Source organism: Cervus elaphus, chromosome 17, assembly GCF_910594005.1.
Source record: "Cervus elaphus chromosome 17, mCerEla1.1, whole genome shotgun sequence".
In the NCBI taxonomy this organism is placed as follows: Eukaryota; Metazoa; Chordata; class Mammalia; order Artiodactyla; family Cervidae; genus Cervus; species Cervus elaphus.
Window position 1 is genome coordinate 45,377,423 of NC_057831.1, and position 27,457 is coordinate 45,404,879.

At 42.2% G+C, this 27,457-nt stretch overlaps 1 protein-coding gene across 2 annotated transcripts in view; it reads right to left on the minus strand.

The window, feature by feature from the left end:
* Positions 1-27,457, minus strand: part of SEL1L3 (SEL1L family member 3) — a 108,618-nt gene that overhangs the window by 5,397 nt on the left and 75,764 nt on the right. Inside the window, exons 14-24 of one of the 2 annotated variants that reach the window (XM_043871297.1) lie at positions 26,014-26,076; positions 22,798-22,974; positions 19,976-20,103; positions 18,768-18,851; positions 10,703-10,793; positions 10,486-10,570; positions 9,285-9,394; positions 4,919-5,046; positions 3,980-4,082; positions 3,824-3,896; positions 1,633-1,911 (exon numbers count right to left, since the gene is read on the minus strand). In XM_043871297.1, coding sequence (XP_043727232.1) covers positions 1,823-1,911; positions 3,824-3,896; positions 3,980-4,082; positions 4,919-5,046; positions 9,285-9,394; positions 10,486-10,570; positions 10,703-10,793; positions 18,768-18,851; positions 19,976-20,103; positions 22,798-22,974; positions 26,014-26,076 — 1,131 coding nt within the window. In that variant the 3' untranslated portion in view covers positions 1,633-1,822. Of the gene's footprint in view, positions 1-1,632; positions 1,912-3,823; positions 3,897-3,979; positions 4,083-4,918; positions 5,047-9,284; positions 9,395-10,485; positions 10,571-10,702; positions 10,794-18,767; positions 18,852-19,975; positions 20,104-22,797; positions 22,975-26,013; positions 26,077-27,457 lie in introns of those variants that run through there. The other variant, XM_043871296.1, reaches the window with a different exon arrangement.

Sequence of the window (27,457 nt, forward strand, 5' to 3'; positions counted from 1 at the left end):
TTTTTGAAAAAGAGTTTTATGTCTTAGAAAGAGTCTAACAGCAAAGAAAAGCATGCTAGACTCTGGTAGTGTTGTGCTACTGACTGAGGCAAACAAGCTCTTTGCTTTAATTGAAAGGACAATGCCCCAGAGACCATTACTCCTTAGGAAGCTACCAGCTAACATTTCTTGAGTCCTAAAGAACCCTATGTTCTTTCATTTGGCTTTCTCAACTATAATACGAGGTAGGTGTACTACTATTTTTGCTGTTTTATTTATTTTTCTTTCTTTTCTTAAAAAAAAAAAAATTTGGAGTATAGTTGCCTTACAATGTTGTGCTAGTTGCTACGGCATAACAAAGTGAATCAGCTATATGAATACAGACATCCCCTCTGTTTTGGATTTTCTTCTCATTTAGGTCCCCACAGAGCACTGAGTCAAGTTCCCTGAGCTACACAGTAGGTTCTTTTTAGTTATCTTTTTTATCCATAGTACCAGTAGTGAATATGTCAATCCCAATCTCCCAGGTCATCCCATCCTCCCCCAACCCCTTCCCCTTTTGGTATCAGTATGTGTGTTCTCTATGTCTGTGTCTCTATTTCTGCTTTATAAATAAGATGGTCTTCCGCTGTTTTAGAGAATGGGAAACCAAGGAACAGAGAGGGTCCCTCCCTTGCCAGAGGTCACACAACTAGCGGCAGGCTGGAATCTCAGCAGCCTGTGCTTTCAGCTACTGTCCCACACCGCTAGCCTTCTGAATGCAGGACAATTTAATGTGGCAAAAACAATGAAATGTTGACTATATATCACAAAGCGAATAAACTCGGGAGGAAAATGAAGGTAGCTGGAGCTGAACGCAAAATGGATGGACAGTTCAATTTAAAGCTTTGGCCATAAATCATTAGTTTTTAAAAACAACTGACAGTAAAAAATGCAAATCACAAAATGACAAAGATCCCTAACTTACGGCACAGTCCTCCCACCCAGAGCCTTAAGGGAGGCTCTGAGCCCACAAATCCTGTCTCTCTGTACTCTGGCAGTCAGCATCCGGGCCGCATTCCTGCACCAGCTACACCATGGTCAGGGGTACCACCTGCATCTGCTCCATCCATCCCATTAGGTGGGGCGGCTCATGGACCTCGGACCGTGGCTCATCCAGGAGATGCCTGGGCCAGAAACTTTGCCCTCTCAGGACCCCTCTGCAGTGCCTCTCTCCTCTGTGCTCCAATCCCCTCTTGCCCCACTGCCCAATCACTGATGGAATACCCTCTTATTTCAAAACTAGGGACAAATTTGCACTTATGTTGAAGACTTAAAAAATATGAAAATAATTTACTACATATTTTAATTCAATGCTAGTCCTAACAGGGCTGGTAGATACCACCATGGGGGCATGTTTTGGAAATACCTAGAGTTTTTGTGTGTTTTTTTTTTTACCTCTAGGCCCTTATGACTCCAAGTACGATCCATAGAATAGCTCTGTGGATGCAACCTAAAACCCTGTGTGAAATGTAGGATCTCAGAGGCCACCTCCAGACTGACTGACCTAGAATCTACATTTAACCAGAACCCTGCCTGATTTCTGTGCACATTGAAATTAAGAAGCACGAGGCTGGGATATACATATTGAAATATGTGTTATTTTATTATAATTGCTTTCTTTTTTATTTCTTCTTTATATTGCTGTTTAGAGTATTTTTTAAAAATAAGTATATACGCAGGTTACTTGTCCTTCATTTCAGGGTATCAGAAGATGTGTTAAAAAATACATCTTCTGTAAGATGACAATGGGTCAGAGGCAGATGGTAGCCCCTACTGTAAAGAATTGTGAGTGTGAAAAAGCTCAGACATCGGCTGCCCCACATCCTTTCTTGGATTTTACTTTGTGATTTTGGGCAAACCACGTCATTCTTGTAGCCTCCATTTTACCATCTGTAAAATTAAGGGCATAGAATTAAATTATTTTATATATACATATATATATTCAGACTTCTCCAGTGCTCACCAAAGGGAAGAGGTATATCTATAAAGAAGCAAGTGAAAGAGTTTGAAAAAAGAGAAGGAAAAAAGAGAATGAAAGAGAAAAGGATACATGGGAAGGGGAAAACATATTAAAAGGCAGGAGGGACAGGGAGATGGAAATGTGGAGGGACTGATAATGGAGCTATGGAGAAAGGAAAAAAAGACGACTTCTGATAAAAGCCATTCTACCAGCCCATGAATTTTCATGGCTACCAGCTGGCATAAAATCATAAAGACAATTTTCAGCTCCTCTAACGGAATTGCATTTGTAATAATCATAACAATATTTCTACAGAGTAAAAATGACAAAGATAATTTGAAATGGAAAACACTGACAAGATGCAAAATAAATGTGCTCTACCTGGCAACAAAGTTAGGGACGGGACAGAATTTGCATGAGGAAAATTTATCAGCCGGCACGCTACAGGGCATCAAACCTGGAAGGGTTTTTGATGGTTCCTTATTAACCTCCTCAGGTAAATCAGGGAAAATGACTCCGTATTAGCCTCTCAGAACAGTGACTTCCATCTCACCATCGAATATGTGCTAAAATGCACTCCTTTTGCTTTTCATTATCTGCTACACAAACAACAGCTGGCCGATGCTCAAACGCCATGTCCAGTCCTAATGTATCCATTTGTAAATGTCCCTGTCGGTCTTCGTGCGTAATTCTGTCCTGCTGTAGCTTCCCAGGTGGTGGGGAATTGGAAGTCTCCACCGAGAGGCATTCGCAAATTTGAGAACCTACTAAGTGTGCGGTCATAAATGATGAGACCAAGGCCTTCCTCTGACTCAGCTTATGGTCTCATAGGAAAGACAGACACAACAGCTAACTTTATCAAGAGGGTTTTATATATCAAATAAACATAACAGCTAACATCGAACTACAAGTTGTCATTTTAGTGCCATGAGTATTTTTTTTTCACTGAGCCCTCCTAACAGCCCTGAGAAGCAGCTACTGTTATAACTTTATTTTATTGATGAGAAATTAGAGGATCAGGAAGGTGAAATAACTGTCCATAAGTCACACAGCTAATGAGGCGATAAGCCTGGACTCTAAACCCAGCTAGAAGGACTGCCCCACCCTAGTTCAGAAAAGAACTACTGACTAGTGGAAACCACACTAGGCAAAATGCTGGCTTCATTATCCCTCTCTGCCCCTCCCTGTGAATCTAAGTGACTGGGCATTTTATTCATCACAAGGACTTCTTTATCATCCTGCATGCATGACTGGGATAAATAGGAAGACTTTGTGCCAGAGGGAGCCTTGGAACTGAGTTTGAAGACACACAAAGTGTAGTTTTGATGTGTGTGCATGTGTGCTCAATTGCTTAGTCATGTCTGACTCTTTGTGACCCCAGGGACTGTAGCTCACCAGGCTCCTCTGTCCCTGGAATTTTCCAAGCAAGATTACCGGAGTGGGGTGCCATTTCCTCCTCCAGGAGATCTTCCTGACCCAGGGACCGAACCCACATCTCCCTGAATTGGTGGGTGGATTCTTTACCACTGTGCCACCTGGGAAGTCCATAGTTTTTTTGGTAGCAGGTATATTTTGAATGGGAGTAGACATTTTTGTTCAATTTCTTAAGCACCTTATTTTTTTGGTTTTTAAATCCTTGCTTACTTTGAAAAATATAACAATACTTGGAGCCTTCCATCAGCCAGAGATTACCATATAGCCCTAGGGGTAACCATCACTCCGTGAATGACCCTCCTAACAAAAGGCAACAGCATGGCCAAGGAGGGAAAGTGTCATTTATCTAGTAGGGAAAAAGAGTCACTACTTTTTTATATATGGCCCCAGCTTTTTGTAAATCTTTACCTGAGACAGACTGGAAATATTGCACACTCCAGGCGATCAATACGGACAGCAGGAAGGTTCCCAGGAAGTAGATCTGCAAACATCCAAAGCAGACGTCAGATGACTGATAGAAGGCAGGGACCAGGAGGGCAGGGCTCGGGGGAGACGGTTTCTTACCAGCGCAGAGTGCAGAACAGCGCCCCAGATCAGCCGGAGGTTAAGGTAAAGCCAGGCCAGGGAGCAGGGGCTGAAGGACTCCTCATTGCTATGGCTCCAGCACCTGCAGACAAATAGCACAGGGCATCCTGACAGTGTTGGAAGACGCTGGTAGCATTGCCAATATTTGCAGATCCTCAAACCCATGTCCTTCTGTTTTGGGTCAAATGAGCACATGTAAGATGAGAGGAAAAAGAAATAAAGCAGTTCTGAGGAGTTTGAGCCTACATAGAAATACTAGACACCCAGGCAACAATCTCAGGAAAGGTCAGTCTTATCACTTATAAAAAGACATTTCAAGGAAGACTTTGCAGCATGGAGACTGCCAAGCAACACTTTTGTCTGAGTGTCTGTCCAAAGTCCAGACACAGGGATACCTCTCTATCTGCAGAAGAGCATCATCTAATTGGACACTTTATTTTTTCCACTCTCATGGAAAACCTGGGTCAGCATTTTAACTTCAGATCAAGCACATTCTGTATCTCCGTCCTCAGATACTAGAAAGGGGAATTAAGTTTGGGTCCAGCTGTGTGTTCTCTAATCGAAGCAAATCCTGGGCCCTCTATAACCGCTGACATTAGAAAATAAGGGGCACGTCCCTGGTGGCTCAGGCAATAAAGAATCTGCCTGCAATGCAGGAGACTAGGGTTCAATCCCTGGGTCAGGAAGATCCTCCGGAGAAGGAAATGGCTACCCACTCCAGCATTCTTGCCTGGAGAATTCCATGGACAGAGGAGCCTGGTGGGCTAAAGTCCATGGGGTCGCAAAGAGTTGGACACGACTGAGCAACTAACACTAATACTTTAGAAAATAAGAATAAGGATAACTTTAGCCAAAAAGCAAACACTACCCACTTGGGTTCCTCCAGCAGTCATAGTATTGAAGAGGCTCTGAACTCACCTTTCGTACAGTTCCCGGAGGATGGAGATGTTATTAGAATGGATTGTTGGGTCAATTTCCAAGAAATCCAGAATATGATGTGGGATTATAGCACCTTCCTCTATTAGCAGGGCCAGGTTAAAAAATCCCTGAAAGCAAGCCACAAACCAAACTCATTCTTTCCTTATAATAAAACTTAGACGTACACTCATCAGAATATAAACTTTTACAACCTCTGGATTTTTCCTCAGTCTTTAGAGCCAGATGGCTTTGTCGTCTTCATTGATGAATTGCTTCCCTAAATATATGCATCTGAGAAACTTATTTGCAGGAGAACCAGGAGGCTTTCAGAGGCTGCAGTGTCCCATCTGCTCAGAAGCCAGTCAACCGGGGCAATCTGTCCTTTCCTGCTCACTCTCTCAAGATAGAACTTGCTGGAAAACATGCCCTTGAGTTATCAACAAAACCAGAACACTGAGTCAAAGGCAATGTCCGTCATTACATTACTACCCTGGGTCACCATCAGCATGTCAGAAATCGAACAAACTGGCTGTGGGTGCTGCTCATGGCTGATGTTCTAAGTGGAGAGGGTCTCCGACGCACATAGTCATGTATGAGTGTTTGACTCATCTCTCCTAGGCTAGTGAGGAAAATCTCCTCTTCTGATTCCTCTTGGCACAAACCCTCTACTCTGGCATGCTTCCCTACCTTTTCCTTGTTAAACATCTTCTTCTTGACCCACAGAGGTAGGAACGACCATATTAGGCTGTGCAGGTGCAATAAAATCACACAGTTAAGAGCCTGATGGTTGAGATGCTTCATAAAGAATGACAACTATTATAGTACCTGGAGGAGATGCACCATCCATCATGAACTGAGCACGTGGCCAGACCAAGAAATAAATAATGATGCATTACTTATCATTAGGGCTTTACAGATTCCAATGAGTTGCTGCCCTTCAAAGAATTAAGTCATGCTTTAATGACTTATATCCTCCCTTTTCTTTCATTTAGTTGATTCTAAAAAAAAAAAATCACCAACCCTTGGTTTGTAAACAGCAAGAGTCTCATAAGCATGCTATGTGATGATCATAAAAATAACAGAGCCAGCATTTTCTGAGTGCTGTTGTATATGAGGCTTTGTTCTGTTTTATATATTAACTCAATCCTCATAACAACAAATCAAGAAAGGCTCTATTACCCTGTATACTACTATTACTAGGAAGCTGAGGCACAGGAAGGTTAAGGAATTTGCCCTATGTCATATAGCTGGAAAGGGGATTCAAATACAAGCAGACAGAATTCATAGTTCCAAATGTTAAGCTCCACTATGCTGACAAATAACTTCTTAATAGTTATAGGTATTAGGTATCTTTAGATTTTACACACACACACAAGCAGAAAACAGACAATTTCTTCACTTTTTGAAAGAGAGCTCCTCTTAAAATGAGGTATTAGAAGAAAAGAATAAAATGACTTTATAAAATTTTAAAGTCTCTGAACAATGGAAAAATAACATGGTTAAAATAAATGAGAAAACAGACTAGGGAAATATTTATATGCAATGTAATAGCTTAAAATTCACTATCTATTGGCCAAATGTATAAAGAACTAATTATAATTTAAATTGAAAAATATAAAAGCTCCAATAGATAAGCAGACAAAGAGTAAGAACAGAGAATTCACATAAGAAAATATGAAGAGTAAATAAATGATCATAGACAAGTATATGTAAAAGTGTCCATCCCCAGCAGTGGTCAAATACAGACAATTTAAAACAATAAGGAAGGATCAACTTGTATTATTCAATTAGCAAAACTAAGCCATGAAAACATCCAGTGCTGATGTGATTTCTGTTATTTCTTATACTTAAGTACTGCTTGGTGAAATATTAATTGGGAAACAACTGCAGAAAGCAAATCGGCAATATACTATTATTATGAGCCATAAAACAATTTAGACTGTTTGACTTAGTAATAGCATTTCTCAGATTATAAAGAAATTAATCAAATGGAGGTAAAAGGTAGAAATAAGAACATGTTCATCATAGTACTTACTATAATTGCAACGCAATAGGAAATGACCCTCACATCTTCCTTAATAGACTTCCTTAGTAGACAAAAATATTGTCTATTTTTTAATGTGGTGCCCCCACCACTAAGCAGCGTCTAAGACACGGCAGGACTACATAAACATGTGTCAAATCAATCAATAAGTGAGTGAACAAGATATAATAAATGTCCATGAAAAGATAAAACTTAATAAATTACATTCTATCAGCTTAACAGAATATGGGGCAGTAGTAATAATTACAGTAAGAGTAGTAATTACAGAGATTAGTCAATAGGATGCACATATTCCTGCAATATGTGAGAAGGAGCAGATTTTTCAAGTGGCCCATGTGCTCTAGTTACCATTACAGAGACCCACTGGCCTGCAGCCAGGACTCAGAAAGGCATGAAAACTGAAGGAATTGAAAAAAAAAGAAAAAAGACCAAAGGAATAAAGCCCCCTGACATGGAATTGTGGATGTATTGTTTAATATTTTTCTCTTTAAAAATGATTCTTTACTGTTTTTATATCATTACCTTTTGAAAAACAAAAACTCAGAATTGAAAAAAAAAAAAAAAAATTTAGGTCCAGGCCTGATTTTGAGTAACAACAGATGTCATTTAGGGGAGTTTGGCTCTAGAGCAAATCCTTTTAGCACCAAAATCTACTTTATTCCAGAAAAAATAACAATAATATAGGCTAGATCATGTCCACTGAGCATACTCAGAGATGGGCTCAGCATTTTACATCTAGCATCTCATTTAATCTTTGCAACCTATGATTTGGATGCTCTTTTTATCCTCAGTTCACACATGAGAAAATCAAGACTCAGTACTTCAGTGACTTTCTATGTCCAAATAACTGAAGTGACAGAGATATGGGTAAAAAGAACATAGTACCTCCTTTTTTTAAAAAAAAAAAAAGACTGAGATGGGAATTCTCTGGCAGTCCAATAGCTGGGGCTCTGTGCTGTCACTGCCAAGGGCCCAGATTCAATCCTTGATCAGGGAACTTAGAAACTAAGATCTCAAAAGCTGAGTGGCATGGCCCAAAAAAAGAGACTGAGATAGGAATGTTCCCAACTTTTGCTCTGTGATCAGATCACAAATCACAACACTGGAAATCTGTGGCATAAGACAGTAACAGCTATTCTAACTTCCATCACGAAATGGCCCTAAGGTCCTTACAAGAGCATTTTGATTAGCAAATATAGAAGGGATGAGAGAAACAGAAAATTATCATCAGCACACCACAGTTGGTTGTTACAGGCAAGATTTACTGAAGGATACTAAAATCAGTGGGCAGAAGTTTGAGGAGAAACAGAATATTTGCATGGTCTCAAATTACCTTCCCAAAATATCTATAAATTAGAAAGAGAAAAAAATATTAACATTACAGGGAAGAAACCCAGCAGAAACTGCCTTCACTGAGTGAATGAGATCAACTTCCCCAGTAATAAGACATCACGCATGCCTCATGGGATACACCGAGAAGGACACATCACATCTGGGCTATCCTTGCCCCAGTGCATAAACTCTATATATTCATGAGACAACAGGAGACAGACACAAATCAAGGGACATTCTACAAAATATCTGACCAGCAACCTTCAAATGTACCAAGGTGATGAAAGACAAGCAAAGATAGGAATGGTCCCAGATGGAAGAACTCTAAAGAAATATGACAACTAAATGCAGCGTGGGATCCTGGAACACAAAAGTAACATCAGTGGAAAAAGTAGTGAGATCCAAATAACTTCTGCCGTGTAGTTACTGGTACTGAGTCAACACTAATTTCATAGTTTGATAATGGTATTATGGTTATGTGACCTTTCTATAACTCTACAAATATTCCAAAATAAGAAGTCCCCCCTCCCCCCCCCCAAAAAAAAGATCACTGAGAATAAAGTCCTATCACTAAAGCACTGACTCAGCTATACAAGTAAACTCCTTCCCATTTTGACCACTTGCAGTTGCTTGAGTTTCTACCTGGTGAGTTAGTTTGATGGAATCTGATAGAAAGACTCCTGGGTTTGGAGTCAGGAGACCTGGGTTTAGACTCTGACTGCTTCATCTACTGCCTGGTTGTTTAGCCTTGAGCATCTTATCACCTAGTCACAATCTTGGCATTCTTTAATATAAATAGGTCCACTGACCCCCATTCCCACAAGATTGCTATGAGAATGGCATGGGAAACATAGTAAGTGCTTGATAAAAGTTCACCATGCTGGTTAGTGGCCTCAGAGAGGTTGTGAGGGGCTCGTGAAAATGAATGAGAAGTGGATTTTCAGCCTCAGGAACCAGCACCACCAGAAGCTCATTTCTGTTGCTATTTACCTGTGAGTCTCCATCCAGCGCTGCTTGGGCGTACATCTGCACAGATAGCTCAAGGTCTTGTGACTGGTTTTCGTGGCCATAGTAGTAAAGATCTCCCATTTTCAAATATGCTTCAGGACAAGAATTACAGGTCCATTTGTCAAATGGTTTGATTTCAGAGCGATATTTTAGAAGAATGACTCATTTGCATTACTTCAAATTTTTTCCACCAGAATCTGAATACAGATACATCTTTAGGTTTCGTTGCTGTTAGGAGGGGGAAAATGGTTTTTTCACTGAGCACCTCCATTTCTGGACACATTTTCTTGCTTGGCTGGGTAGCTCTCCTACATGGAGACTACCCAGTGAAAATCAGTCCAATCAGCCAAGGATGTTTGGGGTATCAAGGTTTCACTGCCTGGGTTTGATGATTGATGAGCATGTCTTTACTCTGTTTAAGCCATATGTTTTATTTTTTCTCTAAGGAAAAATTTTAAGAGTGTATGTCTCTCTCAATGTCCAATCAGAAAAACAATCCACATTGGACTATTCAAAACTGGGATTTTGCAGCTGGCTACGGGTGTTGGAAGAGCTGAAAGGGCAAATGGGAAAGAGTAGGCAACCCAGAGATTAGGAATGCAGGAAGCTACAGCCTTCCCAGAACCTGGGGCCAGCTGAGACCACAGAGGATGGACTGCCAGGCAGGAGCTGGAACCATGGAAATGCAGCCATTGACAGAGATACAGCCCAAAGCAGACACAGAAGTGGAGAAATGTTTGGGCTTCTCACCTCTCCCACCCTGAAATTTCCTGCCTGCCCCTCCCATTGGCTGAAACTAATCAGATGCAAAGGGGTCTGGGAACTGTAGTTCCTGAGGGTCAGCCTCCTATCACACAGAGCATAACCAGGTAGACAGGGAATCCATCTGAGGGCAAAAGGGTAAGTGGCCCAGGGACTCTCCAGAATAGCTTTCTATTATGAATTCTCACTGATTCCTTAGAAAATGGTGGATCTAAGCATTCAGTAGACGAGGGATGAAGAGAAATGCACTGCTTGAGATTGAGAGCCGAGTTTAGGCAAGATCTTAATAGCTGAGATTTTTCACTCTCTTTCTTAATTGTTTAGAAATATCACACTTCACACAAAGCTGTTAGATGTTCCCTGTTACTAAAGATTAAAAGCCTCCAAAGCTTCAATTTAGCACCCGTTTCTCTATACATACCAAATGAAGGAGCATCGATTTGAAAAACAGAGAAATTATAGTATCTCCACACACAATTAACACCCAAGTATCTCTTGGCCAGGTCCTAAGGGAACGAAGGGGGAGAAAAAGTTAACTCATTAATATTTTGGCCAAGTGACTGGTTTTGCCTCCATAAAACCCAATTCATTATCCTTAACCTTAGAGCTTCTAGTCTGAGGAGAATACATTTACTTACTGGCCTCTCCTCACAGATGTGTGCTAAATTTGTCTGTGACACTTCAATTCCAGTTTCTGCTGCTAAAACATAATACAGCAAAGCTTCGTGCCTAAAAATAGATGATTAATAATAAATTTCATATAGTGGCTCTTACTAATATTCACAGAGAGCTTTATATTCACACATAAGAGGGCAAAAAATAAGCAGTTTTTTTAAAAGCACAAAATCATGAGTTTTTTTTTTTTTTTAAATAAATACTGTTGTTAAAAATACTGCATGCACTGATTTATTTTCTGTCTTAAAAGGCTGAACTCACAGATAAGGTTGGGGAGCTGGTTGATACAACAGCGACCTCTACTGGCCGAACGACTCGTTGAGTGCTGCCTGGGGAGCTGTCTATCAGCTTTGGGTCCTTGAAATCCTCCATCCTCCACCCTCGCTTAGAGGAGATAAGTGGTATTAAGAAAAAGCTCTGTGCTTTCGAGTCCTGTTTTGTGAAGGGCTTTATGAGGCTTAGGACTCTGAACAAGCTTAATTAAAGCTGAGCTTTTGTGGTACATCATAAGTTTGGCAAAGGAGAGGCAGTTTACAAGGGGCTTGATACCAATGGTCAAAAACACATTAAAAAAAAAAAGTATTCAAGACCACTGGTAATTGAATAATTGCAAAACAATGAGACCACTTGTCATCTGTTGAAAGACTGGCACCCGATTCATAATCTGGGTAACAGCAAAGGCTTGGGGAAAATGGACATATTTCTCTAACTACTGCTAGTGGGAAGCCAATTAATGCAATTGTTAAATGTGAGAGCCTTACAAATGTACATACCACCTGGCCCAACAATTCTGCCTCATGAAGGTTTATTCCAAGAACCATATGCAAAATAGAGAGCCAACGGTAATTTGCTGTAAGGCTCAGGAAACTCAAACAGGGGCTCTGTATCAACCTAGAGGTGTGGGATGGGGAGGGAGATGGGAGGGAGCTTCAAAAGGGAGGGGATATATGTATCCCTATGGCAGATTCATGTTGAAGTTTGACAGAAAACAGCAAAATTCTGTAAAGCAATTGTGCTTCAATAAAAAATAAATTAATTTTAAAAAAGAAAAAATAATAAATAAAAAAAATCAGAAACATATGCAAAGACTGTGACAATAGAGCTCATGTCAGATCTGTGTATACGAATGATGACAACATCAAAAACCCCACAAATATCTGAAAATCAGTGACTAGTTCAGTTAACCCATGGTGCAGCCACTTTCAGAGGAGATCATTAAAGTGATGTTGAAGAAGAGCATTCGAAATCGTAGAAAGGTGTCTATGCCAAATTTTCCATTGCGTGAGAAAAGCAGGATAAAAAACAGTGCAATCTCATTTTTGCAAAACAAATGTAAAACTGAGTACACACATGGACATACATATGCAGAGAAAAAACAACTACTTAAAATGATCTACCAAAACGCCAACAGTACTTATCTCTAGGTGCTGAGACTGCAAGTGACTTTTTTTTTTAACTTATCTGATTTCCTCCATTTTCTTTTGTGTTACCCTTTTCATAAGTTAAAATTTTAACTATACATGGTTGTTTCTAAAGCTTATTTTCCATTTTCAGTGGCTGACATTAAGAACACTTTGTTAACTTTAGCTCCATCTCAGAACTGTTTAAGAAAGGGCGGGGAGGGGGCTGGAGGCAGAGTCATTTTTTTCTTTTGTTGGCTACACCTCATGGCATGCAGGATCTTAGTTCCCCAACCTGGGATCCAATGGAAGTGCAAAGTGTTAATCACTGGACCCCCGAGAAAGTCCCAGGAGGTCATCTTTTCTACATGGCTAAAGCAGCTCCTGGCAGGCCTTCCCATGGGGACAGAGAGAGATGATTGGGGGTCAAATTAGGACAGGCAGACCTTCAATCAGACATCCCAGGTCATGGCTGCTGAGTGTGCTGATTTCTGGCCTCCGAGATACCCAAGGCAGCTGACCAATTAGGCATGACTCACGCTCAAGAGATAAGGCTGGCTAAGCAGCCATGTAAGGAGTGTAGACAAGCCACGTGACAAGCCCACAACTGCGGCTGCAACAACACAAAAAGCCCCAGGCGTTTTCTTACATGGCCTTGAATCGTGTTTGGTGACAAGAATCCTCAGAGTGGACCCTAGATGGAGGACCCTCGAGGAAGGTTGAGCAGCAAGTCCCATCCTACAATAAGGTCCCATCCCAAAGGTCTTATCATCTCCAACACTCAGGTTTGCGTCAGTGCCTCAGTTTCCCCCAGGGATGGATGAGGGAAGTAGATGGAGTAGGGTTGTCAGCCCAAGGTCAGACGTCACATGGGCTCCCTGCCTTCATGGAACAGGGCTCATATTACTGCAATCTAAGAAAATGAGTTTTTCTCAGACAGTGGTTGGGCAGACTGTTAGAATTTGGGAGCAGGGGACACAGGTTGACATTTCCTATAAAAACAAAGTAACTAGGATAAATTTTATAAAGACAATACCTTGTCTCTAAAGTTACTTGGGTGGTGGGATAGAGAAGAGAGGAACACATTTTATAGGAAGACTTCCACTGACTGGGACTTTCCAGGTGGCTCAGTGGTAAAGAATCCGCCTGCCAATGCAGGAGATGCAGGTTTGGTCCCTGGGTCTGGAAGATCCCCTGGAGAAGGAAATGGCAACCCACTCCAGTATTCTTGCCTGAGAAATCCCATGGACAGAGGAGCCTGGTGGCTACAATCCACGGGGTTGCAAAGAGTCAGACGTGACTTTATCAACTAAACAACAACAACAATCTTCCACTGACCAATTATTGTGTCAGTAGATGCCAGGAGGAAATTTCACAGAATTCTCAAGCGTATACTTCGAGGAAGCACTGAAATCATCAAAAAGAAGTCTAAAAACTTTGACTTCCTGGAGATCCAGTGGTTAACACTCTGTGTTTCCACTGTAGGGGGTGCAGATTCAGTCTCTGGTCAGGAAACCAAGATCCCACACACCCAGGGGCATGAAAAAAAAAAAAAGTAAAAGTACTAAACAGAAATCCACCTCTGTCTTCCATTTTACAGAAGCCATGGAATCCAAAACCACCACCATCCATTTTCACATATTGAAGAGTGAACTCTAGACAAGTGTCAGAACACTGAAGACCAGATTTTCTCAACTTATGACGACTTCAGTCAGGACACCTCTGCAGAAACCCTATCTACATTCAGCTTCCCAGGACTTTGCTCTTACTTGTGTCTCAACTGAGATTGCCTGAAAGTGTTAATTACAGATATTTCTATCCTTCTATTCACAGGATAAACATTTACTCAGTATTTTCTCTGTGTAGGGGGCCCAGAGACAAGCCAGAAATCTGTACTATCCTTCCGTGAACTTCCTCAAGCTTTAGGAAGCTGTCCAGGGTGTCCAACTTTATTTCCAACGTGCTAAAGTGAACTAGTCACCCATGCAGTCATTCTGATGGAGACTGGGGTGGGGGTGCAGAGAGAAGCGGATCAAAGAGCGAGTGTAGGGGCACATTTGCTACCCTCCCACTTCAGACACGGCACATCCATTTATAGAACTTTTATAATGATACATCTTAATAATCAGTCCTTTGGCTGCTTGCTGTGAACTGTGAATTTGAGTTTCTCTGAGCAGTTTCTCAAACAATCCAATTATTTTCTCTGGATTCTTTTCTGCCAATGCCTGAAGCAGTCCAAACTGGAAGTGTGTGTGTATATATATATATATATATATATATATGAAAAAAAAATCCTGGGGTCTCAGCGGAATTTAGGACCCTGCTCCAAGGCAAAAAGACGCATCTCTTTCAACAGGAATCTTGCATGCTTGCTTGTCTTGCCTCAAGCTTACTAGAATCTGGCTAACCTCCTGGGTTAAGTGTTTGGGGGGTATAGTTAAGACAAAGGACAATAAAACACATAGCTCACAGATAAAACACACAGCAGGGTCTGCGGGAAAGAAATGAAACATGACAGGTGAGCTCTCCTTAGCTGACTTCTCCTGGTGTCCAAGGATAGCCTCGGGCATGACAGCATTATCTTCCGTATTTTGCCTAAGCAGCAAAATGCCCTTTTCTCAATCATGCTCCGCTTTTAAACTATCCCATATAAATCTCAGAACAACACAGAAAAGCACAAGCTCATCAAACTGACACATGTGATTTGAAAATAATGCCCAGAATAAATGCACTCACAAAAAAATGAAAAAAGAGGTGAACTTGGGACATTGATGGATGATTTAGTTCTATTACAGCAAAATAGATGGGACCCCAAAAATGCCACGTTGTGGTGTGAGGAGGCCAATGGTCATACATTTCCTGCTTAACCCCTGAGGCATCTGGAAGCTCAGAGAGAAGGAAAAGAGAAAAGCTCTTTGTCTCAAATATACTTTGACAAAGATACTCCCACTGTAATGGGTACTAGGTTTTTCTTCCTGTTAGTAGGAAAAGATCTCAAGTCCAGATGAAGCCATATCTTTAATAATACTTAGCATCAGCATCAGAATTCACAAAGATATGAAGAAACAGAAATTTATATGGGGTTGACAGGAGTGTAAATGGGTAAAATATTTTGGAAAACAGTTGACGTTGTCTTGTAAAGTTGAACACATGGCTAGCCTGTGTGACCTTACTCCGAAGCGTGTATTTTTAGATAAATTCTTCCTACATGTACTAGGATATACATAAAAAATGTGCATGGCTACATTGTTCTTTAGGGAAAGAACCCAAATATGTGTTAATATGAGAACTGGTAAGTAAGTTGCAGTATATGACAGCAGTGAAAGTAAATGACCTACATGTATCTAAAGATATGCATCCCAGAAATATCAGGTTAAATAAGCATGATGTTTATTTATGAAGAATTACATATGATATGGCTCTAATGATATGAAGCTCAGAAACAAGTCAGATCTATTGCTCAGGATTATATCCATATATAGCAAAACTATAAAGCAAGCAAGGGGCAAAGGGACAAAAGACTCACGAAATGGTTAGTTCTAGATCCTGAGGACTGGGGTGGGTTTCATCTGGGAAGAACATGCAGGGGGTTTCAATTGTCTATTTTCTTAAACAGGATGGTAGGGTTACAGATGTTCATTTTATTGTTATGCTTTACAACTTGGACTTCCCTTGTGGCTCATCTGGTAAAGAATCTGCCTGCAATGTGGGAGACCTGGGTTTGATCCCTGTGTTGGGAAGATCCCCTGGAGAAGGAAAAGGCTACCCACCCTAGTATTCTGGCCTAGAGAATTCCATGGACCATATAGACCATGGGGTAGCAAAGAGTCGGACACGACTGAGTGACTTTCACTTTGGAACTTACATACATATTACATATTATTGGTATGCAACAATTATTGAGTGATAAAAGAAGTGGAAACAAGTTACCTGGCTCAGGCCGCAGCTCCAGCTCAAAAGCTCAGCTCCTTTAACCTGGATTCTGAACTAACTCCCCCATTCAGGCTCTCCCTTCTCTTCACCATAATTTGCAGCTGTTTGTTTAAGCATCTCAGAACCCACCTCTGTCACATCACTACCCTCTCCCCAAACCCTTATTGGCTCCCCACTACTTGACAAACTAAATAAAAACTATATAACTGCTATTCAAAATCCCATAACACAGCACCTCTTTGGTCTTGTCATATACCACTTCCTTTTACGAATTTTACCCTCAAGGCAAACTGGGTGGCTTAAAAATTTCTAGACACATCCAGAATTTTCCTGTTTCTTTGCTTTCTGTGATCCTGTTCATTACTGTGAAAGTGTTAGTCGCTCAGTCATGTCCAACTCTTTGCGACCCCAAGGACCGTAATCCACCAGGCTCCTCTGTCCACAGAAATCTCCAGGCAATACTGGAGTGGGTTGCCATTCCCTTCTCCAGGGGATCTTCCCACCCAGGAATCGAATCCAGGTCTCCTGCACTGCAGGCAGATTCGTTACCATCTGAGCCACCAGGGAAGCCCAGAGAAGTACTATGACCAGGTGGAAATTCCACCCATCCCTCAAGGCCATGTAGTGTTACTTCCTTTATAAAGGCTGAACTAAGTGCCCCAACCAGGCTCCATCTTTTCTTCCTCCGAATCCCTGATGCTCTTCATATATTGCTCATGGCTCTTCAGTGATGGTTGTTCTGTCTACTTGTCTTAAATCATTCTCTCAGTAGTTATTGAGTACTTCCTAGAAGCCATTAGGTGCTAGGCACTGGGATACACATCACAGGGCGATCAACAAGTAAAGAGCCATGATGACCCATGCAAGGACCAAGGGACTAAGGGTTAGGCAGGACTTCTGGGCAGAGGGAACAGCAAGTGCAAAGGCCCAGAGGTCAGAGAGAATATGGGCCACCTGAGAAACTGCAGGCAGTTTAGCACCAGGAAGAGATGAGGCAGTGAGCTGCCCCCAGTCTTACCTGTGACATCCCCTGCAGCTATGGCACCCTGCATCTAAATGTACTCAGGAAAATCTGCTGAACAGAACCCAAACTCACTAACCGTGGAGAGCACACTTAATCCACCCCCACCGCCCCCCCACTGCTCCCAAATCAATCATGTAATGCGGCTGAATATTCTAAGAAGGAAAGCAGGCCACTACAGCTTAATCCCTCTTGACCTTCACAGAAAATTTTTAAATGTGCTCCCTGAAGTGTTTTGTGATGTTAAATTCAAAAGTCGGCAAGAAAGCTAAGCTATTAGCAGATACCCTCTTTATGGGAAAAAGTGTGAGACATCTTGGGGTTTATGTGTGTGTGTGTGTGTGTGTGTGTGTGCGCGCGCGCGTGCTGGGGGTGTTTACATATGTGCTCTTCCTTTGGGAAAACCCCACATAGAAACATTTTGATGTTTGAATGCTTAGTTTCCCTAAGAAGTTGTCAGGAGCAAAGAATGGGAAATGTGGAGGGTGAGAAGCAGAAATGAGCTAAGGTCAAACTGGAAAGTTCTATAAATTGAAGTTTACTTGGGAAAAATGATAAACAGCACACAAATAGTAAGGTGTATCAATTGGGAAAAGATCATTTCATTAAAAAAATTTCTTTCTCATTATGCAAAGTGAAGCCACAGATGATAAACATCTACAAGATGATACTAATACACAGTTTTATTCAGTGCTTTTTTTCACGTGGCCCATTTCACCTGCATTTTTCTAATTTGAGATTCTCATTCACTGTGATGCTATCTGTGGATTACCTGAGCATCCATGAACCAAAGAAGGAAACGGCCTTCTTTGGGACTTATATTTTAATTTTTAATTAAAGTTCAGATCAGAGCACAATCAATGATAGGGCTGCTCTAATGTCTTTGAGGTGGTGGACCAATAGGATGTGTGCTGATTGGCATTTGCCTTTTAGTTATTAAGGAAATATCCAGATCATTTAGGCAATAAACAAGCACACAAATGTAGCCCAGAGAAAAGTAAGATGGACCATGAGGCCTGAAAACAGAGAACAGAGAGATGGACTCAGGTAGATCTTGGAGAGGAGTGCCCTTATATTTGTAAAATTAAGTAACTGGAAATGGGGTATTTATTGGTCCTCATGTGTGGGGTTTCACCCCATTTCTTCATACAGGGGGAGATTTGCTAACTCCATCAGAAGATACTTAGAGAGGGGGAGTCTATTTGGCTGTGATACTTGAGGTCTGCTGAGTGACTTCCAGCAATCCTAGAGAAAATGTAGCCTAAGCCCTAAACACACTGCTTTCGCTCCTTCCCACGAACAAGATAGAAATCCTGGACTTCCTGTGACGTGCCAGTGAGAGGCAGAGGGTCAGCAGGGATCCCCTATGCTGTCTCCAGACTCTGAAACCAAGCAGAACGAGCTGAAGGGAAGAAAAGTCAACGCATTCATGTGTCTCTCAACTTGATGAGTGTGGACGCTCCCCCTAGAGAACTAATTTTTGCGTATAATTAAACATGGAAATGCTATGTTTTCTAATCAACAGCCAATCAGTCGGTGATTCTCTGAATATCATTACCAGGAGGCTGTGATTTCCCTGCGAATTGCTTTTTCAGTTGCATTTTAAGACTCCATCTCCTAAGAATACACTGACAGATTGAAAGGTGAGGACTGAGAAAGTTCAGACGAACTTACCACGAGCCCTCCAGGTAGGCATTGAGGCCTTTGCGAATGACATGACCCAAGTAGCCATTTTTCTCAGCTATGTGCTTTGCCCATCTATAAAGGAAACAGAGGAGAAAATATCCAAACTGTGGCAAATTAAATAATTTCTTTTTACTTCATGTGATTTCAATAAATCTCACTTGGGGAATATTTTGCTTCTTAGAATTGTTATGGAGCCACAAGTTGGAACTGAATGTTAAGAAGGGAGAGAGAGATATACTTCGGGAGCACTTGAGTTCAGTGCCCTTTATAATGGATGCTTAAGAGTTGTCATTTTTTGAAACAAAAATGTGAAAAGTGCTTAATGAAAAGAGTCTACCAATATGGAAAAAGATAACGTTAACCAGGAATTCTAACAAGTCAACGGCAGGAAAACAGCTCTCCCTGAACAAAGAGAAGAGATGTTGCCAAGAAGATTAAATGAACAGAGTTACCTGATAGGTGTAGACATACTGAGAGGAGATTTAAACAACACAAGGAGAATGTGAATATCAAGTACATAGGAAATGAAAAGTACACAGAGAGATAAGCAAATAAATAATAATTATTAGTAGTATTCCATAGAAAACAAAAAGTTATGCAAGAAAGAGTAGTCACAGCACACTACATGGTCAGCTATGAGCAGCATTAAATGGTAAAAATACTGGGTTGGCCAAAAGAACTTTTTTGGCAAATCCAATAATATGAACCCTGATACCAATCCAAGCAAAATGATGATGTACTCGTGGGGAAGATGGGAGAAGGTAGGAAGTGTGACCATGCAGGGCAGTTAGAAGTGGCAGAGTGAAAGAACTATGTATAAATTTGTCTTTTCCCAGTGACACATCATTAGACAAAGTCTGTAGTGAGTATAATAAGAAATAGTGGTTTAAGCATGTTATTTAGACATAGAGGCAAATAAAAAGAGAAATAATTATTAATAAAACAGAAAAAGTGATTTATTCTAGGCAGCAGGAAATGGTATGTGGGTGGGGGATAGAGACTTCCTATTTTTCTTGTCAAATTATTATTCTTTTTAAATTTAAATTCTTTTTAATTTGACTCTTTTTGTGTGTATGTAACTGATAAAAGTTACATTTTAAAAATGAAAAAAAAAGAAAAAAGAACTCTATTTTCTCAGACGTGGTGAACACAGTATACGGCTTTCCCTTGACAAGCAGCATCTGATAGGTTCTTACACAACAGCCTTCTCGGGATCTCGTGGGAACGTCTCCAGGTTGCCCGTGACATAGTACAGAGAACACCACAAAGTTCCTTCCATGTGTCCGCCTTGTGCAGCCTTATGGAAATATTCACCAGCTAATGTCTGGAAAGAGATGAGCAAACGTCAGTGTCATTAGTGAGACGTCCTCCTGGGGAGGCTTCATCAGAGCTAAGGTCGTGGGGTAGGTTACACGTGACTTAATCATAGTCTTATAACGTCTGATATCTTTAAGAAACCAAGTCAAGTTCCAGGAAGACAATCACAGAAGCTTCTCGACAGGATAACCTTGACTGCAGCTATTCTGTTAAGTTTACCCAATAAATAAGATAACAGTATGAATGTCATTATCACCAGGTATCCTCACATAAACCCCCTGCCAGCCAGACAGAAGACCGCAGCAGAGGTCACACCTGGTGAAACTTCAGGCATTTGCTTTCCTAACCTCACTTAATACCTTTTTTCAAACTCAGATGCAAAAACTGCAGTTCCGGTAGGAAAGTGAAAATTAGAAAATGACAATGAAAAAATCCATTCTAGCAGATGTGTGGGAGGGCTAACAGACATTTGCAATGCATAAAAATACTCAGCCTCCTATGTAGTCAAAGAGAGGTAGAGGGAAAAGAGAAAACAAATGCTTAAATGGGTAGATGCGCCACTGATTATCATTATTTTTCCCCAGGCAGTTAACTGCCATTTTTAAGCGAAGGCTTTGGAGTCGATGATGCCATGAGATGGTTGGATGGCATCACCAACTCGACGGAATGAGTTTGAGTAAGTTCCAGGAGTTGGTGATGGACAGGGAAGCCCGGTGTGCTGCAGTCCGTGGGGTCGCAAAGAGTCGGACATGACTGGGCGACTGAACTGAACTGAGCTTGGAGTCAAACAGGCCTGGGTTCAAATCCCAGCTCTGCTCCTTACTAACTGCGTAACTATGAGCATGTCAGTTAAACTTTCCAACTAAGTTTCTACATGTCAGTTTCTACAGAGGAAACATGTGGCTTCTGATAGTAGCTATCATGAAAATTTGTCATGAAGATTAAATAAGATAATAGATATTTGAGGCTTGGTATGATGTTTTACCAAAAATAATTCTCTCATTTCCCACCCCCAAATCTGCTGCTACGTCTTGCCCATCTGTCTGAATACTACCTTTCTTCCCATCTCAATAAATGCCAAACCCTCTGGAGTCAGCCTGACTCCTCTCCCCGCTTCACACCTCACATCCAATCACCATCAAATTCTGTCCTCTTGACCTTCAAAACAGATCCAGAATCTAGTCACATCTCAGCCCTCTTTCTGATACTGCCCATCCATTCTCATTTGGATTCAATGCATTAATCCCCTGCTTCTTCTTTCCTAAACTTTTAATGTTGTATTGGAGGATAGCCGATTAAGTATGTTGTGATAGTCTCAGGTGGACGGCAAAGGGATTCAGCCGCACATATGCGTGTTTCCATTCTCCTCCCAACTCCCCTCCCATCCGGACCGCCACATAATAAGACAGAGTACAGAGTTCCGTGTGTTCTACAGTAGGTCCTTGTTGCATCAACCCCCTGCTCTTGCTCTTCTCTTCCTCAAGCCCATCTCCATCTGGACCCTGGAGGAGCCTTTTCCAACACAGCATATCCCTGCCCTGTTCAGAGCTGTCCCATCTTGCTCAGAGCAGCTGCCTGGGCACCTGCCTCCTTGACTTTACCTCTTCTGCCACCTCTTTTGCTCTCAGCTCCCGCCAGTTTCATCTCCCTGTTGTTCTCCTGCTGATCCCTCTTTCTGGAATGTTCTTCCCTCTTTCTGGAATGTTCTGCCAGATATTCACAAGACTCCTTTAGGAGTCTGTACAAGGTCACATTATCAGAAAGACCTTCTCTGATCTCGCTTATAATATAGCATCCCCTAGTCTCTACCTTCTGGGTCCTCCTCATCCGGCTTTATTTCTCCCCATATCACTTCCCTTCACTTTCCCTCATGCTCTACCTTTGCTTATCATCTTTCTGTCCCACTGAAATATAAGCTTCCCCAAAGCAGAGACTGTTCTGTCTGCTGCCGTATCCACCACTGCCCAGAAGAGTTCCTGGCAGAGGGTGGGTGTTCAGTTAATTCGTTGAGTGTAATGCTGTTCAGATTGTTATTACCACCATTAACATTATTATCAATAACAAGGGGCTTCCATTTCACACGGGAACCAGGTCCAACTCCACTTAAGTGTCTGACGTCTGAGCAAGTTATGAAACCTTTCAGAGCCTTGGTCGCTTATTCTGTTAAATGGATGTAGTAACATTTGCATTCCAAGAGTATAGTTAGGATGACATGGGATGGCACGCAGAAAGTATCTAAGAGTATATGGCCCAGAGGAAGTGTTCAGCAAACACTGAAGACTGCCATTACTATTTACATTATTTTTATTAAATCCGATCTCATACCTGGCAATCCTTTTTGGACACAGCCCTCTTTGCTTCCAGTAAGATCAGCAATCAATCTCTGCACCATCTCTCTTATTCTCATCTCGCCTCATCTCCCACTCCTCTCCCCAGCGCAAGCCTCCTCCTCCATGAAGCCTTCCTGACTGCTTTGGCTTTCCCCATTTCCCCTTTCCAGAACTGCTTGGGTCACAGCGATTAGAACACACTTGGCCTTTGGCTAATGCCGGTTTTTGCTCTGCACGCTCTTGTCTTCTTAACTGGGCCCTTGAGTTCCTTGAGCTCATGATCTGTATCTCGGGTGGTGTCTGTACTGGGCTGGGCACACAGTACACCTGCTTCCTGACCAAGTGTCTGACCAGCTGGTCACAAGGCTTACCTGATTCCTTCCAGGAACTCCTGGGAAAATGCCATCCAAGTACAGGACTCCAAGATTGTATGAGGCATCTGGGTTCCCCATTTCTTCCGCTTTTAACCAGTACTTAGCTGCTTTGGCATAATTTTTCTTGAATTTGTGGTAATACCATCCCAGGCCGTTGACTGCCTGATGCAACCCCTAGATTTTAGAACAACAAGAAAGAAATGACTTTTTTTTTTTAAATGAAAATTTCTCTAAAGAGAATCAGTTGTTGTGAAAGCATTCTGCCAGAGTCTGACAAAAACCTTTCCTGTCTCTTTTTGGGGCCAGATGGCATTAAAGAAATGCTAAGTGCTAGAAAACATGAGGCCACCTCAAAGTCTTCCCAGGAGGACTTCACCAGCCTGCTGTCGGGATTTCTGCCTTCCACCTCAGCCATGATGCTGGCCTCGAATCATCACTCGGCCCCCGTGGACTGTTTAGCAATGCCCTTGTCTACAGAAGGCCTTGTGTTGCCCTGAGTATCAGCAACGCCCTTGAAATTCACAAGCACTCAACTGCGACAGGAGGCCGGAACCTGCTCTGGCTGGGCTGATTTCTAGGTGACCTGCCAGCCGTCTATTGATTACTCTGCACTGGATACCAACACATCATCTGAGGGAAGAAGCCGCAATGGTCTACTTGTAAAGCTCAGGGGCTATGGGTCTGCTTAGCAGACAGGTGGAGTGTGGCTGGGCCTGAGGCAGAGGGGAGGGGGTAGAGAAGGGAGGTGGCTTCAGAGGTGTGTCTATACCTGGGATTGGACCACAGAAGGGCTGGTTCTTGTGAGTCTAGGGTCAAGTCTCCTTGTTCTTGCTGATTCATGCTCTCAGGGGCCCGCTTCCGCCCTCTCCAGGTGCTCCCACCTGCTTCTACACGGTAGCCTCCAGCCTGGCTGTCGAAGGCTTAGGAACCCTGCAGGGGTGTGAGTGTGCAAACCTGGACATTCGGGTCTCTCATTCCTGCTTTCCTGCCAGATCAACAAGACCATGGACAAGCAGGTGAAAAAAGGATTAGAGAGGCAAAGGGTGAGTGCCCTTGCATCTGTGAGACAGGTTAAGAGTCCAAGTGTGGAACAAAATCTCTTTCCCCTCCCCTTTTGAGAAGTGAAGAACAGGTGTCCCTCAACTATGGATGCCAAGATCCCAGCCTGCAGCCTTTTCGTCTGCGAGGGCTCCCAAAACCCTTTTAGTTTTTACACTGGACTCCAGGTGCCAGGAAGACCAGGAGAAAGAAACTGCCAAAACCCATTGGAATTAGATGCTCTATGAAGGCAAGGATCTTTATTTTGTATTCCAAGCACCTGTGTTAATACTTGCATACAGTAAGTGCTCAATAAATACTTGAGAAATGAACCAATGGATGAGAGCCATCCCTTGAATGCCAATGACACCCAAAACAGAATCCAAATCCTACATGGAGAGTAGTGCTCAGAGTCACAGGCCCTCAAGATAGCTGACGCTTGGCACAGTATCAGTGCTGTGGATCAGTCATAGAAACATTCTTCCTGAGCCTCGGGTGGTACCAGATGCAAGGCAGCCTCCTGAGAAGTTGCAGGATGAATGTATTTCCGTGAAGTGACAGACCACGCCATATTATAAAGTGGCAAGAACTAGCTTTGGAATAAGCCTATGGAATTTACATCAAAATGGTTTCTGTACTGCTCACCTCCATATGCATAGGTTTATTCAAAGGTACCTGTCATCACTCAAAACATCAGCAGAAATTTCTTTAGAAATTGTATTGGGACCCAGGTCGGGAGCCGCACAAGAAATCTTGTTTATTTCTTCATGCTCACACCTTATTCTGGACATTTCCAGCTGTATCTGCAGATTTACCTTCAAGTGACTTTTAGCTAATTCCAGACATCAAACTCTGTGCTTCACCATGGTGCCTGACAAAGAGTAAGGGCTTAATAACTCCTTGCCAAATGAATGAGTGAGAATCATGTAACACTCTTAAGAATGCGAGTACTCCAGGCTATAAAACTGCATTTCCTCTAATATTCATCTCAGCTCTGCTAAAAGCACGCTCCGAATAAAGCACCTTAGATGACAACTCACCACTAGCATGCTAAAGAGATGCAAATTTCACACCTGCCAGGAAGCCCCACTTTAGGGTGCTCTAGAACTATGCCCTCAATGACCAACATTAAGCAGCTTTTTTATTTCTGCACTATAGTCTGTGTCAGGGTTGGGAGCTTGCGTGTGTTTCAGCCCATTCTGTCTCCTGGGTGACGTGCCCTCTTGAGACCACACAGGTGGAGAAAAAGCCTCTTGACTCTCTGACTACATGCTCCAACTTCCTAGTCTACAGGAAAAATAGACTCTCTAAGCTTCCTAAAAAAAGTGTGCGAGGAAGGAAAATCGGCATGGTTACTTTAGGAATCTTTGTAGTTAGGGCAAATATTAGCAGTCTTGGGATGAAGGTACATTCAAGAGCCTGAAGGGCTATAAAGGACTCTATCTAGGTTGTAGAGTTACAGTGGTTTCTACCAACCCATTTATTTACAAATATGTATGCATGCATATGTGAGTGTGCATATGAGTGTGCATGCATTGCGGGGGTGTGTTTGCACATAGGGATATGTTGTGCATCCCTGCTTGTGTGTATGTGTGTGGGTGTATCCCCTCACAAGCAATATTACAACCTCCATTCTGCACTGCAATACTGAAACTCGTTGGCTTGAAGGTTACTTTGAAGAATAAATAGTGACAAAAAGAAAATAATTTCTAAACCCAGCAATAAACTTGATAAACAGTCCTTTTATTAAAGCACAGAGAAGGAAATGAGCACTGGGCATGACAGAGTTAACCCAGAGGATTCAAGATTCAGAGGAATCAGGCTTTTGGTTTTCCTAATTCATTGGCATTTATATCCATTCAGTTTCAAGGAGCCCCTGCTGCTGCTTGTTATTAGGGCAGCCCCTGATTATAATTTTAGCCTTCAAACATCGTCTGAATTCTATTGACTGGAAAGTGAGTTCGCCTTTTGAAGTTTGCCATCCCCATTGTGCAGGTTTCTATGTATGTGTTGTAGCTCAAAAATGACTAATCGCTGCAATGCTAGCGACCCCTCCCTCCCCACTGCATTTCTATCTTCCTCGGAAGGCTAGCCATTCACTCTCCTAGACTTGTGAACACATGGGTGGGTGTGTGTAGGCAAAGGCTTCCCTCTGACAATATGCACAAGTGTTACCTTGGAAGCTGCTTTCTTCATCAGCTCTAAGGCAAGCCGTCTGTTCTTTTTCACTCCTTGACCCTAAACAACAAAAAAGAGCAATGATAAAAAAAAAATAAACACAGAATGCACACAAAACCATCACACTGATTTGCCAGTGTTCAACAGAAGATCCTTAAAGCCCAGGCCTTCCCAAAGAAAAACCTAATCTTGAAGATTTCCATATGCAGAGCTATTACATCATCATCATAATTTTGAGTATATTTGCAGAACAGTGACAACAAACCTCCCCCTTCCTGTTTAGCATCATACAAAATTCCCCATTTGATCATCAAGTGAATCACACTCTCGTCAATCCACTGGTGCGGTTGGGAGAAGCCATGAATAAGGTTAAATGAGTTTGGTCATTCTGCTTGTGTTTTTCTGGAGATTACCTAACATGTGAGTCAGATAAAGCACCTGATCTGTGTCGGACAGTCAAGACTTATCAGGCTGGGACAACTCGGTTATCCCAGTTCCACGTGGGAGTCCCCAAGGTGGATCTTTGTGGCTTCAGAAAAGGCTGGAAGGTCAGCGGTGAAAGAGATCGGATCCCTTAGAATCAGTTCCTTCAGACACTGACAACCGACAAGCTTCCTCCAGCAAAATCAAGTTTTTCCAGCAGACGCGGTTTGTGGATCGCGAGAGAAATGGCTTTGGGGTTCTTGTCATAAGAGCAGAACTTCATGGGACCACTCTGGGGTGTCTGCGGGACTGCGCGGGAAAATGGTGGGCCCAAGGGCGGGACAGGAGGAGTCGCTGAGGGCTCTCTCGACATGGCTTTGACCATGAAGATGGCAGGTGAGAGGAGCTGGATGAAAACCCTGATGCTTCCAAGCTCACTTAGAGCCTTTGACCCCCACACCCCATGGAGTCCTCCTGGTCTCAGACTCAGCACTTGACAGGGTCACATGTGATATAATGTCAGAGGGCTTCACAATGACTACAGCTATTAACTCTATTTAAATACTCAGCTCGAGTAATGAAGACAGCACTAGCAAACATCCCTGCATTAATTACCCTGGGCCAGGAGCTCTCCTGCCATATCTAATCCTTCCGACCCTAGCCATGGCGCTGCTATTACTCTCATCTGAGGAACCAACCCAGAAGCACACAGTGAATGCGGAACAGAGGCAGGGTTTGAACCCAGGCTCCAGAGCTCAGGTTTATAACTGCCACGCTGTGTTTTCTCCTGTATACTGTCATTTCCATGCTGAGAAAGTAAAATGATTCACAGTCTCCTTACAGAATACAAAAACAACATGCTGCAGAATCTGTCCTTAGAGTTCCAGGACCCAAAGTAAAACGGTGGATCCAAATAAAGGTTAAATTACATACATTGAGTTTCTACTCGACTTTAACTTACCTATTTAATAAAAACCGATGAGCTGAAGCAGGATGCAAGATGAAACTATTTTTCAGA